Source organism: Electrona antarctica, assembly GCF_951216825.1.
Source record: "Electrona antarctica genome assembly, chromosome: 2".
In the NCBI taxonomy this organism is placed as follows: Eukaryota; Metazoa; Chordata; class Actinopteri; order Myctophiformes; family Myctophidae; genus Electrona; species Electrona antarctica.
Window position 1 is genome coordinate 32660135 of NC_136807.1, and position 17718 is coordinate 32677852.

The following is a 17718-nucleotide window of genomic DNA, read 5'->3' on the forward strand; positions in this document are numbered from 1 at the left end:
GAGGGGAGTTCTCAGACCGGAGGGGGGGGGGGCAGGGGGGGGGGGCAGGGGTAAAAGAAAATTGTGCTCCCATTTCTTTTGACGTGCAGCCATTACTGATGGTCTGACGTAAAAACAAATCCAATGTAGCCCAGTGAAGCATGCAGTAAATGTGTCACTAATAGTGACAGAGAAATGAGAGCTCACACCACAGTATCTAAATGAGACCTCACACCACAGTATCTAATAGTGACAGAGAAATGAGAGCTCACACCACAGTATCTAAATGAGACCTCACACCACAGTATCTAATAGTGACAGAGAAATGAGAGCTCACACCACAGTATCTAAATGAGAGCTCACACCACAGTATCTAATAGTGACAGAGAAATGAGAGCTCACACCACAGTATCTACCATTAAAAATAGCATTTCATTTATTTATTTGTTTTGCTTTTTTCAATCGGTCAATCAATCATGATTTGAGGCATTTTGTTCCAAAAATGTGTTTTACAAAAATCCACCCGCTGGTGGCGCTATAACAGGCCAATGTGAAAAGGGTGGGATTTATTCCTCAGCCTAGTGTGAGTGCTAAATGTCAAGTACATTGCACTCTGCGTTCATGATTTGAGATTTTGTTCAAAACGGGGCAATCCTGCAAACTTTGGAGCAATGCTAGCCAATTCGGATGGAATCTTGATGTGTGGGATTTTTGGACAGAATCTGAAGGAGTGATATAAAAACCTGTGTTTTTAAGTCGGCCTCCTGGTGGCGCTATATAAAAGGCAGATGTGAAAAGCCAAGGTCCTGACCTATGGAGTGTGCATGCAAAGTTTCATACAGATCGATGCAGTTATAGTGCAAATTGGCGCAATAACAATAGTGCCACCACAAGGCTGATTTTAAAATGCCCAAGTGGCATTTCATCCCCGGCCTATGATTGAGTTCATGATTTGAGGGATTTTGTAAAACGGACCAATCCTGCAAACTTTCGAAGCCAATCAGCCAATTGGGATGGAATATGAAAAAATGCAGATCCATGTTGATCACATGACTATAGAGAGAGTGTGGACCGATTTTCGTGATGTATGATAAAATCTGTAGGAGTAACAGGCCGTTCTGGAAAATTGTAGTGGTGATACACTTTCCCATTCTCTCTCTCTTTCTCTCTCTCTCCCTCTCTCTCTCTCTGTGCGTGCACGTGTGTGTGTGTGTGTGTGTGCATGTGTGTGTGTCAAAGCAGGAACACGTAAAAAGCTGTGTCCTAGTTCCTAGTTCATTACATGCAGAGCATGTGGTTTTAAAGCTCCAAACACAACACCATTTCAACATAATTGCCAATGTTTTGTTCAAGTTCTAGGCCTGCAGGAACTCTCTCAAGACAGACTTGTTGGCTCACACAATTTTCAAATGCTTCTGCCTAACAGTCTGTACATCAGAAACTGAGACAATACACAGAAAACAAATTATAGCAGACCGTCTGTATAGCATTCAAATATTTTCGAACAGTTGTCTGGCTTGAGTGTCTATAGCCTGCAGGTGGGCTGGGCAGAGGCAGCCCATCACCCTGAAAATATGTCCTAATCGCCTGTTTATGAAACATTGTGATTTGGTATAAAGTGTATACTCACTGTATCAGTCATTTAAACTAAATGGAATGTGAGCACAACTTCTAAATAATATATGCAGTACACACATTGAGTGCAGTGCATATGAAAACGAGAGTTTCTTTCTTATCTTGGTAATTGTGCGACTTGAATCCCAGAAAACATTTCCAAGTGCTTGTCAGGCTGGGGGGTCCCCAGTTCGATTATTTCGGGGGGTCATAGCCTGAAAAGGTTGAGAACCACTGGCCTAATGCAAATCAGACTGGGGGTCCTTGAAATGAAAAAGGTTGAGCTGTACTACCCTATGCTATGATATAAAGCAATATCCATCATGCCACTGTGTTGACGGGAGCGTGGCGAGGTCCAGTGAGCGCGGCAGGGTAGGGTGGGGATGGTGGAGGGAGGGAAGGCGGGCGGTGGGTGGCTGCAGTGGTGGCCTAAAAGTTACAAGTAAAAGTCCTATATTTGAATTTTTACTTGAGGTAAAGTACACACAAGTATTGTCATCAAAAATAATTATAGTGCCAAAGTAATAGTACTGTAATTTCTTCAAAATGTGTCCAACCGTTTAAAAAGATCTTATAAGGCCACAACGCGTTGAGCTTATAGATCTGCTATACTTTTGAATATAGTCTTTGCTTTGTAAACAGACAAAGTATAACATAGGGCTTAATTGGCGAATGTATGTTTTGTATAATTCAAAACCTGCAATGTGCTGTAAGTAAGTAAAGCTGTTACATATTAACTGAAGTAGAGTAAAGATTTACAATATTTGCCTATATAGCCTAAGCCTACCTATAAAGTATTGAAAAATGTACATACTCAAGTAAAGCAAAAATGTAAGAGTATACCTCACAATTGTACAATACTTGAGTACATGTACTTGGTTACTTTCCACCACTGGTTGGGGTGGGGCGGGCGGGGGGCTGGCATGGCTGTGGTGGTCTGTTGGGTCAGGCTGACATCTCTCCGTGTCTCCTCTCTCCCGGCAGTTCATGGCATCAAGTGGACTTGCAGCAACGGGAACAGCAGCTCTGGCTTCTCAGTGGAGCAGCTGGTGCAACAGATTCTGGACAGCCACCAAACCAAGCCACCCCCCCGGACTCACAACTGCCTCTGCACGGGCACCCTGGGTAAGGGACTATGGCACTGGTTCTGGACGTGTGGTCCGGGGGACCACCCACAATGGGGTCAAAACAATGGACCCTAAGGGGTCTGTTAACTCTGAGAGTGCACAGATGGAACCATCTGTACACTATCTGTACACTCTCAGAGCTAAAGTAACACTGGAGTCCCGGAGATTAAAATCACAGTATGAAATGTGGGGTCCTATAATGCATATCAAACTGCGGGTCCCTTGACATGAAAAAGGGTTGAGAATCACTGAGCTAAACTAGAGAATGTGCACGTCACACCATTTAAAACTATAGCGGCCAAACCTCACAAGATGGCGCCACACCATGTTGTGTTCTGTTGCACGTTGTGTTCTGTTGTCTTGATACTGGAACCCCAATCTGCACCGTAAAATCAACAAATGGAACCAGACCCCCACAAGGAACCCTGTTTGGACCCCTGGGGGTCCCCGGATAAGACGTTGAGAAACAATGGACTATGAGGATGCGGGGGGTAAATGGGAGTGCGGGTGGTGGTGGTGGTGGAAAAGACAACAAGAGAACAACTGGAAAGGTTGCAGAGAGACTGTTCATTATCAGCTGTTTTATAGGTAGGAGATTTATAGAGAATGTGGAGAGCATCAGGGGGGTATCGGCTTATTACTTGTTGCTCACTGATAACGGTCACAAAGCCGTATCTGAAATTGCACAGCTGTTCTAGAGGGTCACGCTAATCAATCACATGACCCAACAATTTCACGAGTGTGGGTGGGGTTGGGAGGGGTGGGGGGTGTAGAAGAGAAGGTCGTTTCGTTGCAAACTGAAAGACGAAGTGTTCTGTAGAATCCCCAATTGGATTTCTTTCCTTTTGTTTTAGTTTTATTTCTGATGAGCTGAGGGGTAACGAGCCATTGGCTGAGCGGGACCTTCCTCGAGGAGAACATTGCTCTTTCACAGACAAATGCACAAACAAAGAAAGCAGTAAAACATTCCCCGACAGTTTCACACCACCAATGTGCCGTTAAACGTAGTTCTGGTTGTCGGTGCTGCTTTGTGTGGTTAATTATGGGTCACTCCTATAAGTCAGCGATTCCCAACCTGTAAGCCGGGGTCCACTGGTGGGGCATAAGGATATTACAAGCAGGCTCCCAAATAATTGGCGAAACACTAAGATTGTATTGATAATATAGCATTAATATAAAAAAAGATTATGGAAAACAAAATGTCTTGGTATTTTTAAAACCATAAAAAATGTATTGTCATTGTGATACTGATAAATAGGAACCTAAAGTATAAGAGAACGTGACATCACACCATAATAGCTGAAAACCTCACAAGATGGCGCCACCTGAACTCCATTGAACGGTTCCTCAAGCTATATACCACGTTACTTCCATTGATCCAAGCCGGAACACATGATCGATTGATTGATCATTGATATAAACTCTGAATGTGGACACCTATCTGACCACTTAGGAGGTCAAATAGTTGAGCCGCACTAATAGTTGGGCAACACTTTGAACAACGAGAAAAGGTTGGATGCCACTGTGACTGTTCTACAGTAGGTACACGTCATTGATCATGTCTCTTATCTTTCCTCTTTTTCTTTTTTCACTCACTCTCGCCCTCTTTACCTCTCCCCCTCACATTTCTGTCTCTGTCCGTGCAGGCGCAGGGAGCAGCGTGCACCACAAGTGCAACAGCGCCAAACACCGCATCATCTCGCCCAAGGTGGACGCCCGCTCCGGCAGCTACGGCAGCGCCCACTCCGAGGTCCAGAACAATGACGTGTCGGAGGGCAAGACCGAGCACAGCGGCCATGGCGGGGGCAAGAGCTCTGGGGGAGGCGGCGGGGCGGTCGGCGCCAGGGAAAAGCGCAACGGCAAGGTCCACAAGCCAGCCCTGCTCCACCAGAACAGCATGGAGGTGTCCTCCACCAACCAGGTGGAGGTACCCGACACCACCCAGAACTCCCCGGTGTCCATCAGCAGCGGGCTGAACAGCGACCCGGACATGGCCGATAGCCCCGCGGTGACGGGCATGGGTCACGTGGCCTCCGTCATGTCCAGCCTGTCCCAGAGCGTCTTCATGTCCGAGGTCACCGGAGACCCCGTCTACAGCATGTCGCCTACCGGAGGCCCCAACGCTCACCTGATGGGCCCGGACGCCGCCGCCCAGGGCATGGTGATGTCCGTGGGCTCCGACGGCCACAAGTTTGCCTTCCCCGGCGGAGGAGTGGGAGAGGCTGGGAGCACCGGGGCCGGAGACGGCCTCTCCATGCTGTCCGAGGAGCTGGTGCTCTCCAGCAGTCTGGACTCGGGCTCCATCAAGATCCCCGAGACCAACATGAACTTTGACCCTGACTGCTTCCTGAACAACCCCAAGCAGGGCCAGACCTACGGGGGCAGCGCCATGAAGACGGAAAGCAACCCCTCGTCCTGCGCCGTCAACGGCGCCCTGCAGCGCTCGGCCTCCGTGGCGGACAACAGCTACGTGTTCAGCGCCGCTCTGGTGAAGAACATCAAGACGGAGGACACGTCCTTCGAGCAGCAGCTGGCCAAGGAGAGCGGCTACCAGGTGGGGCCGGTGGGCAACTGTGGCAGCGGAGTGTCAGTGGCGTCGGGGACGACGTCCGTCCATGGCAGCCTCACCCTCGCCCCGGCGGGCTCCCTGCTCCCTTCCGGGGGCGGTCTGAGCCCCAGTACCACCCTGGAGCAGATGGACTTCAGTGCCATCGACGCCAAGCAGGACTACACGAACAGCGGCGCCGTGGTGAGCTACGCCCAGGCCATGTCCAGCCCTCACATGTCCCACCAGAGCCGCTCGCCCAGCTTCTTCCTCCAGGACACCTCTCAGACGGGCCAGGCCCAGCAGGGGAGGGCCGGCATGGGCCAGAAGACCCACATGATGGAGCACAACAACTCCCACGACTCCGGAGCCTACATGGGCCTGCAGGTGGTGAAGACGGACTCTCCGGGCAGCAACGGCCACCTCCACCACCACCACCAGGTCCACCAGAACCAGCACAGGTCCAATTGCAACGGAGGCTCCCCGACAGAGGGCTCTGGCGGACAGGCCGGCTCTCTGCAGCTGCTGCAGTACCAGGGAGGGTTTCCCGGGATGGGCGCCGAACACGAGGAGGTGGTCGGTCTGGATCAGCAGGGCTCGGGTCAGGGTGGAGCCACAGAGAACGGAGCTGACGGCCTGCTCAAGCCTGGAGATCACATCCAGCAGGCTTGTGGAGGAGGCAACGCAGAGGGAGGGGGGGCAGAGCACTACCTGCAGGGTTCTGACAGCAGAGCAGGAGGGCCCAGGGGAGGAGAAGGCGTGGTCCTTCGTAACGGAAACAGCAGCAACGACAGCAACGGCCGCTCGCAGCAACAGCAGCAGCAGCAGCAGCAGCAGCAGCAGCAGCAGCAACAGCAGCAGCAGCAGCAACAGCAGCAGCAGCAGCAGCAGCAGCAACAACAGATGCAGCCCCTCATGCAGAGCACAGGCATGGTCCAGGGTCTCTACAACGCCGTAGGAACCCACCAGGGTCTCGGCGGAGCCGGCAGTAACGGAGTGGCGGCCGGGACGGGTATGGAGATCAGCCTGGACCACTTTGACATCTCCTTCGGGAACCAGTTCTCCGACCTCATCAACGACTTCATCTCGGTGGACGGCAGCGGGACCGCGATGGCGGCAGGGGGCGCCCTGTACACCCACCAGCTGGTGGCGGCGGCCCACGGCTCAGACGGTCAGGCCGTGGCCGGCGGCGGGGGGCCCCAGCAGCAGAACCAGGAGGACGGCGGGACCAGGGGCACCACCGGCTACAGCCCCTCGGACCTCTGCCTGCAGCCGTGCTGCAGTCCCCAGTCTCTGAGCGGAGGGGCCGGGCCTGCGGGGGGCACCGGAGAGGCGGGGTCGCTGTCCTACATGCACGTCGCGGAGGTGGTGTCTGCGGCCGTGGCCCAAGGTGCTCTGGGAATGCTGCAGGCCACCGGCAGGCTCTTCATGGTGACCGACTACTCCCCTGAGTGGTCCTACCCCGAGGTGAGTGGTCGCTTGTCGCTGATCCTTCAGGTGTTTAGCTCAAGTTCATGAAAAGGCAGTGAGAACAATAATAACACACTAAAAGTGTGCCTATAGCACTTACAAAGTGCTTTAAATAAGAATAAATATTCAATACAACCAAATAAAATGAGCAACTAAAATAAAAAAACAAGGTTTGACATGAAATAATAAGTGCAGTGTGATGTTTGCCCGAATCTGTGTTTCTGCATGGATGTTCTGAATGGTCAAACATGCAGGGATGATTACTATTATTATTACATGATGAATAGGATTGTGTGGGTCTGCAACATTAGCATATTCATAGATCCTGGCATACTAAAAGAGGGCAATGATAGAGCTACTACCACTCCTGCAGGGAGAAAACTACTTGACATGTACATTTGAACAGAGATACATATATTTAAAGGGGCATTCCACTCATTTTCAACATTTTACTATGTCATTAATATACCTTAGAGCTGTTGTGTGGAAATAATAAAAAAGCCCCCCCATTCTGTGTTTCCTAGAACTGTAATTATGAAAAAAATCATTAACATGGTGAAACACATCTTGATGATGTCATCAAGATGTGTTTCACCATGTTAATGATTTTTTTCAGACCTCTAGTTCTAGGAAACACAGAATGGGGGGACTTTGTTATTATTTCCACACAACAGCTCTAAGGTATATTAATGACATAGTAAAATGTTGAAAACGAGTGGAATGCCCCTTTAAGGCCTTTAACCAAAGCCAACCAGGGGGACATACATGGGGAATGGGAAAATTTGAAGTCACGTGTCACCTTCAGCTTTACAAGCCACCACAGCAGTGAACATGACAGCACTCAGCCAGTCGCGAAAAGATTTCTCTGTCCCAGAATATTTTAGACTTAGAGAATTAGAGCAAAAGGATCTGTTCATTAAATGAGTCCCATGCACCTGGAGGATTTTATTGAATGCAGTGAGATTTTATGCAACATGCAACCTCTGACTAAAAGTGCTAAATAAGTCAAGAAATAATGCACCTGATCTTTGCTAGATGATCAGGTGCATTATAGAGCATTGGTTCTAAAAGTTGGGTCCGGGACCACCAGGGCTCCTTGGGGGGTCGCACTCCCCAGCAAGTAGTTAGGCCTAATCATTTGAACCACTATATCGATGTTGTCTAATGTCTGTATGTGGGCTTTTTTTCTTTTTTAACTCACAACATGTCACTTTGTGCCGTGCAAGCTTGTCTTCTGGTGGTCCCTGGCACAAAACCTTTTCAGTCTGCGGCCAAACACCTGTGGGGGTCCTTGACATGTAAAAGGTTTGAGAACCACTGATATAGAGGACATATAGTGCACATAGCGGTATACAGAGATGGGAGGCAGGTGAGGTTTTTTGTGAGAAATTAGATTGTCAGGGTATGAAGTCATTCCACCACTAGGGGGGAAATTGCCAAGACCATACTGTAGAACAGTGTCAGTGTATGTTATTCTCTGGTGTTCTAGCGTCCCCTTGTGGTGGCTTCAAAGATCACAGGGAGAATCCAATGAGACCTTATAGTCTGGTAGTCCAGAATTTAACACATGCTGCACAAAATAATAACATACACTTTCAACCTGGCATCCTTATTTTGGCCAGTAATCTTGTCTCCCCCCAAAAAACTTGAAATGTTTTAAAAATAGCAAAAAATAGCTGTTCCACAAGCAGATACAGCGCTTGTGTTTTTTATGCTTCATTGTAGGACAGTGTCACGGCTCACAGTATTTCGTGATGCAATGTATTGAGAGCTTATAGAGCTTTTATTTGGATTTATTCGTTTACCGTTTGGGATATTTTCATCTTATGACATGCCGAAAATAGGGACACCAGGTTGAAAGTGGTTAGTCTGTCTGTGGGTTTTATAAATATTATAATCAGTGAAAAGTAACAGGACATTCTGACTATAATAACTGGAACACATGGTTCTTTTTCCCCCCCCCCCCAAGCTAGATTAGACAAAATGCATACAATTTACCAGAGGGAGAGCCCTGCACACCCCCACAATAACAGCCTACGGTGCAAACAGCTCTAAAGTAATTTCACTGTCAGCGTTCTGTTACAATAGAGAGTGAAAATGTCCCACTTGATTAATTTGGAAGAGAGAGACTGAAATCTGCTACATAGCCTACTTCCCAAAACTCTGTTCAAAGTACATCAAAGCAGTTTATTCATTCAGCAGTTTTTAGGGACTTTTTCTTATGAATAAACCGTTTGAAAAGTATTATTCACAAATTGCACCCTCATTATAACCATTTGAGAGTGTGGAATACAATACAATTTTCAATAATAGATTGCTTGATCTTTTGCACATGGCACTGCACATGAAGCAGTTAAAGATGGCATGTGCTGTGGATGGAAATTAATAGTAATAAGATAATATAGTGTATACATTATCTTTTATAGTTCAGACATTTAAATTGTACTTGAGGTATTTTTAGAGTATTTCCAATTTTCAGTAGGCTACTTTTACTTTTACTTACTTTAACTACAATGATTTGAAAACTATTATAACAAAATCACTTCAACCCTATATTCATTTCTGCCAATTGAAAATAGCCGATCTACAAGCTCACTCAACGCGTTGCAATGCGACACATTGTTTTACTTTAAGTCAATTTTGATACCAATACTTGTGTACTTTTACTCAAGTAAATATTGAATTCCCTATACTGTATACTGAGTATTTCTACATTGCAGTATTGATACAATTTACAATTTAGGCATTTAGCAGATGCTCTTAATCCAATAATACTTTTACTTAAAAAATCACACTCTGTGAACTGACGGGCGCTCTTATCATCATACATCATCATACATCACATCCCGTGCTCAGCCAATCAAACCATCACAAATGTCATTCCGGCCAATCACTTTTGTCATCTTCACTTATCTGTCCTCATTTTGAGGGCCCTCCTATATACACAGGTTTAATGTTTGTCTTTAGTTCAAAGTTTGCTTAGTAAACGCATTAAGGAAAAATGTACGTCATAATGTGTCGTTTACGTCATATTGTCTCTTTATTGTTAATGGCGTTTAATGTTTGTGTTGGCACCGTTTGTTTTACATCACCATTACATAACCTAATCAACATGAGTTAGACTTTAATATATTAGCGCCCAACACTTTTATCCTCAATATGTATACTTTGCTCAGCCAATCAAATCATTGTGTTTGTGCTCACACAAACAGACAAAGCTGTGCATAGGAGGGGCTAGCGGCGCTCTCCTCAAAAATGTGAGAGTACTCTTTCCACCACTGTAAAGTTCCATCATCCATCGCATAGTGCCATGACCCGTCCTAGGCAGAACATTTAAACAGACTGCATGGTGCTCTCCCTTCAATGTCATTCTTGTTTTTGCTGCTACCACCCCAGCCAGCTCCACCTCAGCCTCCACCTGGATTAGGATGTAATACTTGGCTCAGAATATTCATCGATGTGGGTTCATATGTCTGCAGGCCCTACAGGGCATAGCAGTACGTTGCAGCCATGTTGTGGTTCCACACATAGTAAGCCCATTCATTTTTCCCGTAGAGAGAAAAAATATTTTTGCCAAAATATTGAGTGCCATGATTGTTTTTTTACCTTTTCTGTTTTGTATGTGTCTATGCCGTTAACATTACTCTAATCAACCCCCAGGTGTGGTTATAATATTCAAATACATTGAAAACCTTTGAGTCAACAGGGCCATTTGAAATACACCACTTTAGTGACATCATAACCCTAACCATTCCCCCATTATCATACAAGAAAAGCTGGGTGTGTCTTAAGTTCAGGTTTGGTTTGATTTGATTTGATTTGATTTGATTTGATTTGATTTGATTTGATTTTTTTAGAAAAGCAATCATAATACAACATTATAATCAGCGATTCAAGGATTTCACAGTAAAGTCCAAAGACTTATTTCCACTGAGGTCCTCTCACACTGAACGGAACAATACTTTTAAAATACATCACAAATACATAACGGTACATTACATACACAATACAACAAGTACGTCCCTATCCATCCATCTAAGATGACCCTTTATAGGGGAACCTTTTCCAGTAGCCATTGTTTAGTCTTCTGTTTAAATGTCCTCAAATTGGATGTCAGTTTAACACTGGTTTCCAGGCTGTTCCACTGTGTGGCTCCTATATAAATGAATGAGCCTTTGCCCACTTTACTTTTAAAAGCAGGGAGCACCACATCTGCAATACTGGCTCTGGTGAAATGGTTGTGTACCTCGTTTACCTGCCTGTAACATGTTGTGATGGGAGTGATAGGTGGGTGATGCTAAGGTATAAAACCAGGTACTTATTTTAACACTGTATGTACACTAAAAATAAATCTTATTCCTAGTGTAATCATAGTACCTGGTGGTCATGTTTTAGGGGAGGTGGTCACAGCACTCCATCTTTAAGCCTGGATCCAAGCCATCCAGGCTCCTGGTGAATCAGGGCCATAAAACATTTGATTCTGTGTATTATTATTTATTTTTTTCCCAGGTCAAATTCTATAGCGGCATAGCCTACTAAAATGTACTTAACAGCGGACCTCTAACTCATGTCACCATGACTCAGCCATAACCAATGCTGCTAGTTCTAGAACTGCTTCTTTTGATTGTTTATAGCACATCTACATCTTCCAACCTGAATAGTGATTCCCACATCAGGGCAAGAAGAAGTAAGAACCAACTTTAAGGGATCTGAAGAACCAATCAATTTGGTTCATTAGGCGAGGAAAAAATAATGTAACTGGTTCAACCCCAGTTGAAAAGGGGCCAATGTGTCGTCATGGCATATCAGGTGCTAACAAATCAGCTAGCTCCATATAGGCATATCAGTCGGATCGGGGGTGCAATGAAGGTGTGAGGGCCAAATAGTGGCCCGAACCTCCAGTATAATTGCATATTCAAATATGTTTTGACACAGAATCAATCTTTTTATGGCAAATTGACCATGATTCACCAGCGTGGGTGGCTTAAAATATAATATACATATTTTTGGAAATCTCTATATGGGAAATATTTCTGGACATTCTATCTGTGAAACCTCAAAATGGCCGCCACTGCTATGTCGTATTATCATGTTAATTTGATATTTTTGTACTGTAGTCTATGAGTGAGCTCAGAGTCGAATCTGTGTCATAGATAGCACTGTATATCTGTCTGTACTGGAGCACCCGAAGCAGATTCACACCACCAATTAGAGACATACATGTACACTGTACATGTTGTACAGTATTGCTGCATTCATACTGTATCTCAACCAGAGTTCCTGATTGAACTCTACAAAGAAATACACCCAATACAACCAGACATTGCATTACCTGAGCAAAACAAACTCTCTCGCATATCTCTTCCTCGCATCTCTCCCTCCGTGTTGTTAAGTGTAAGGAGCTAAGATGTGAGGAAGAGACTCTATGAAGGACACAAGGATGGGGGAAAAAGGAATGAAAAGTCCATGTGAATTTTGTATGAACATCCACATGGAGCCAGGAGAGGGCGTCCAAGGGAAGAGTATGGCATAATATAGGGAGGTTGAGAACAAATCAGGCTGCAGAACTTTAGTTAGTGAAAGTTAGCCAAAATTGTGTCCAATCTGCAAAATAAATGCTTACCAATAGCTTTCTTCACAAAATGTATTCGTAAAGGTGTCTACTATCACCTCTCAATTTGTTCCAACCCAACTCCCTTGGGAAACCTCTTCTTTTTTTGTATCCCACGATTTTGCAACCCATGTTTTCACCTAGCCGCAATTTGCAACTCTAGATTTTTTTTATAATGGGATGAATCTAGAGTTGCAATACCCTCCATTGACTCCCTACTCATCCAAATTGCGTTTGCGATCTGCTTGTATTAAACAACGTTAAACTCACCAACATTGCAGCTCTAGGCCAAGCTTGAATTCACCTCTTTCAATCTGCCGAGCTTTTGTATCATTAAAATCCACCGTAGACATATATGAGCTACTTTCTGTCAAAGAATTCTGAATTCTGAAGAATTTGCACATAATGCAGGAGGCAGCAACGCGACCCGTTAACAAAAACGAGTGCTTCCAAACTGCAACACTTAGTAAAAGAATCACCTGCACAGAATGTCTTGACAGAAAGTAGCTCATTACATGTCTACGGTGGATTTTTATGAAACAAAAGCTCGGTAGATTGAAAGAGGATAATTCAAGCTTGGCCTAGAGAAGCAATGATGGTGAGTTTAACGTTGTTTAATACAAGCAGATCACAAACGCAAATTGGATGAGTAGGGAGTCAATGGAGGGTATTGCAACTCTAGATTAATTCCATTATAAAAAAATCTAGAGTTGAAAATTGCGGCTAGTTTTCACCCAGTGTCAATTATCTAAAGTAATCCTGGGTGCTATAGACTATCTCTGCCAACCTAGGGAGAGCAATGGACTGACCTCATATTCTTCCTTCTATGCATGAGGAGTCCAAGCCGCTTCTTTTCACCTGTGACCTGACAGGGAGGAGTTTCCCCGGTTGGACGTAGCGCGTGGAAGGAACACGTTATTCCAACCAGTTCCTTTCGACAAAATGTCATTCTGCTTTAAAACTAGAGGGTTTTCATGATTCTAAATCCATTGCAAGCATTTGTTTTGCACCAACAGTCCTTGGGCTAAAAACAGCCATAGCCACATTTCCGAATGTGATAACCTCATCACATTTTTTGATGACGGCTATGGCAGTTTTTAGCACAAGGACTGTTTTTCGTGCAAAACAAATGCTTGCAATGGATTTAGAATCATGAAAACAGCTTAGTTTGACCCGTCACATGCTACTTTGGACACATTTGGCTAACTTTCCCTAACTAGTTGTATTCTGGAGAAGTTGCAGGACCTATGTGGATAGTTAAAGCCGGCGGTTTTGCTTTTGAAACATGAGATCTAAAAGATGCTTTGCCTAAGCTGCGATGCATGAGATTCCTATACTTGTGATACAGAGTAGACCCCTGCCACCCTGTGCAATGCCAAGATTCCTACTGTAGAGCATGATATGCACACGGCTGCCATCTTGCCAGCAAGGTGCTACCTAGGTGCAACTTCCCATAGACAGCCCATTCATCCAAACAGAACAGTCCTATCTAATTGTATTAAATAACATCAAACTCACCAACAGCAACATTGCAGCTGTATGGAAAGCTTGAATTATATCTGCAATGTGTTTGTTTAATAAAAGTCCACTGTAGACAGTGCTGGAGTTCGTAAGTGCTCGTTGACTATCACTCAACAGCCCATGTGTACCACCTGTTTAGAATTTGCACACAATGCAGGAGGCAGCAGGAGGTTGCTTTACTGATAATGAGTGCTTCCAAACTCTGACACTTAGAAAAATAATCATCTGCAAGGAATTTCTTGACCGGAAGTAGCTCATAACATACATACAGTGGATTTTTATGAAACAAACACTTTGCTGATAGTAAGACGATAATTCAAGCTTTTCGTACAGCTGCAATGTCGGTGAGTTTGACGATATTTAGTACAATTAGATAGGACTTTTCTGTTTGGATGAATGGGCTTTCTATGGGAAGTTGCACCTAGTCAGTGTTGTCAAAGTTACTTGTAACGGGAGTTTTTGGTCTCACTATTCGTAAGCAGCGGAAAGCAGCGGAAGCACGACACAGCATCAAGATTCAGGCATCGTCATCATTCTTTATTTGAAGTTGTCAGTCGGTCTCAGTACAGTGAAATGGCAACATGACTGCGCCTCCGTTCTCCCCCAGTCCCCTTCCTCAATGAGTTCACTCCCCTTTATTTACCAGCAAAATCCCATTTACAGTAGCAAATAGACAGTCAGTAACAGGTGTGGAGTTAAGCAAGCAGGAAACAGCCTAATCTGAGAACAACACCCAAAATAGGCCATAGTGACACCTTTGCCAGTGGGGCTTGGAGCCTTCAGCTGTCAGATTGACAGCTGCATGAATTAGACTGAGCACATTGGTGAGCAAAGAGACTTAATGGAAGGAAGATAAATACGCAATAATGAATGTAAGACAAAGTAAGTTGGCATTCTAAAATTGCCATTACATACTCTTAAACAGTAATGTATTACTTATTACATAAAAAAAAGTAATAAAGTTACACTATTTATTACTCCCTGCCAAACGTAACTAGTTACTTATTACTTTACTTATTACTTGTTTCTCTCGCCCCAAGTAATTGCATCTTTTGTCCCCAAAGTCTTACTTACTGCATTTTCAACATTAGCAGTCCCCTCTCCCTTTTCTGCAGTGTTTATTTAACTCTGAAAAGTGTACTGTATAGTGTACAGTGTACACATGATGATGGGTCCATTTGGTTCCATTTGTACACTCATTTGAATTACATGAACACTAAGGCCTCACTCAGACCTTTACTGCATTGCTGTAAAGGTCTGAGTGAGGCCTAAGACTTTTACTGTGTATGAATTCACAAATTACAGCTTCTTCCCTATGCACAACTTGCAGCGGACAATAATGTTAATTTTGTCTTTATCGCGGACATGCGCAAAATAATGCGAATACTTCCAAGTATTGAATTTAACGCTTTGTTGTGTCGGTGTCTCCTCCACCTCATCCATGTTTAGTTTGTTTAGTCTCTTCTCTCTTGCAGTGCAGTCTAACACGAGTTACACACTAGTTTGTTGTTCCGCGTTCCCGACGGATGCCCTTCTGCATCCGATACTTCACACACAGACGAGTGTGCATCATTTCCGTATCCGCTCTAGAGTCTAGATCTAGAGCGGATCAGCAGCCTGCAACTCCACCCCAACCCAGTCTACCATTATAAATAAACACTCAAACCCACAGTTCCACCAAGGCTCGTGAAAATAGTAATAATGTTACTTTTGGAAAAAAGTAAATGTAATATTATTACTCAAAATGTGTAACTAGTTACTGGAAAAAAGTAATAATATTACTGAAAGTAATATATTACTTAAGTTACTTGACAACACTGCACCTAGTTAACAGTAGCACCTTGCTGGCAAGATGGCAGCCGTGTGCATAATGCATATCATCAATAAGGGTCTGTTGGACTTTCGTGCAGTACCACTTGTCAACCAGTAGAGGTCCTACCTGACCGCAGGATCTAAATGTCTCAATAGAAGAGCAGGCTGTTTTTGTCATATCCTTCCATGAATTACACAAATCTCTGTGTGTGTGTATCTTCTATGTGTGCGTGTGTATCCGTCCTTCGCGTGTTTCGAGAACAGTTGTAGAACCGGTCGGCTCTACAACTGGTGCTGTTGGAACTTACAGTACTCTTTAGACCAGGGATAGTCACTTTATAGCACTGCAGAGGGCAGGTGTGTGTGTGTGTGTGTGTGTGTGTGTGTGTGTGTGTGTGTGTGTGTGTGTGTGTGTGTGTGTGTGTGTGTGTGTGTGTGTGTGTGTGTGTGTGTGTGTGTGTGTGTGTGTGTGTGTGTGTGTGTGTGTGTGTGTGTGTGTGTGTGTGTGTGTGTGTGTGTGTGAGAAATACCTTGAACTGGTACAAGCTTGCAGGGACAAAGTTTGGAGAGCCCAGTTGGAGCTGATTGAGATCTGCACCGAGCACTTTCATGAGCAATGTACATTGTGCAGTATGTGTTGATTGGTGTTCTGTTGTAAGGTGACTGTTATAGGTAAGACCTCTCTAATTTGGCACTAAACAATGTTACCACATTTGTTCCAGTGATAGAATATGACCTTCTCACGTGGTTTGAAAAGATCAAATGAACTGCAAAACAAATGTTGGCACTGCGATGGCAAGCTCCACATTCTCTGCCCTTTAATCACTGGAAACAGTTATTAACAATGGAGCTATGGACATCTGGAACCATATTCTTTATCAAGTTAGGACCTCTACTATATAACTAGCATTACATACCGGTGCATACACTAATTAGGATTTGTATCTAATCCATTATTATAATTTTTTTGGTCTTTGTTGAGATTTTTGCTAATTTTCTTTTCAAGCCTATATGACGGGGTGGGTTGGGAGGGATTATTTTTTATATAACATAACATCTTACACCACAACGACTAAAAGCATAATTAAAGCTTCAAGGTAGTTTGCAAGGCCAACATGTAAGCAGAAACAACACCCTTGCAAAAAAAATTATGTGTTTTGATTGATTGAATACGTTATTTACAGTTTGCAAAAAAGAGCACAGGAAACTGAGGAAAGTACAGTTCAATACAAGGTCTAGAGCGTTTAGAGTTAGACCCAAAAAGCCTATTGGCTTGTTTCCATTGGGGTCCATCATATTCAATTCATCATATAAAGGTTAGAAATCTAAATTAATAATATGTAGGCTACAGTAAGCTGTCCGGGCAGGGGTGTTGGTATAGGCTTTGACTTTTTCCTGGGGCCGGTTTTGAATTGCAGCCACCTGTAAGTGACGTTAAGAGCATGTTAAAGTAGAGCAGGGATTCACATTCCTTTACGACTGTTGCTATGGCGTTCCACATTTTTGATAGGACACTATAACAAAGTTCACAAAATTCAAAAGCAGCCTGAGGCATAAATATAAAATATAAAGTGCACATGAAACCATCTATGAAAACCAGGAAAGGTTCAATTACGGTATTAATTTAGGCTGGAATCTGCCATGAAGTCAGTATTAATGAAGTATATTAAACAATAGTCCTCACACTTGGTGTCCACATGATGGCAGCAGAGGTTTACCTAAAAACATGATTTCTCATGCTTGTTGTCATTCTTGGAAATGCACTCTAGATGGCAGGCAACAACAAATGTACAACAAATCTACAAATACAAAATACAAATCTTGAGTCCTTTAGCAGTGTTTTTGACCCACTTGTTGTGTTCTCCAGGGTGGTGTGAAGGTGCTGATCACTGGACCTTGGCAAGAGGCCAGCTCCAACTACAGCTGCCTATTTGACCAGATCTCCGTCCCTGCCTCTCTCATCCAACCAGGAGTACTTCGATGCTACTGTCCAGGTAGGACAGAGGACATCTTTCTGCACTCACATCAAAGTAGAGAAG

The 17718-nt window shown here is 44.3% G+C and overlaps 1 protein-coding gene across 1 annotated transcript in view; it reads left to right on the top strand.

Annotated features, from left to right (window-relative positions):
* camta1a (calmodulin binding transcription activator 1a) overlaps positions 1 to 17718 on the top strand; it is a gene marked incomplete at its 5' end in the record, with an annotated part of 199574 nt that overhangs the window by 137477 nt on the left and 44379 nt on the right. Inside the window, 4 exons of the mRNA XM_079515023.1 lie at positions 2578 to 2718; positions 4367 to 6034; positions 6194 to 6732; positions 17547 to 17673. Coding sequence (XP_079371149.1) covers positions 2578 to 2718; positions 4367 to 6034; positions 6194 to 6732; positions 17547 to 17673 — 2475 coding nt within the window. The remainder of the gene's footprint in view (positions 1 to 2577; positions 2719 to 4366; positions 6035 to 6193; positions 6733 to 17546; positions 17674 to 17718) is intronic.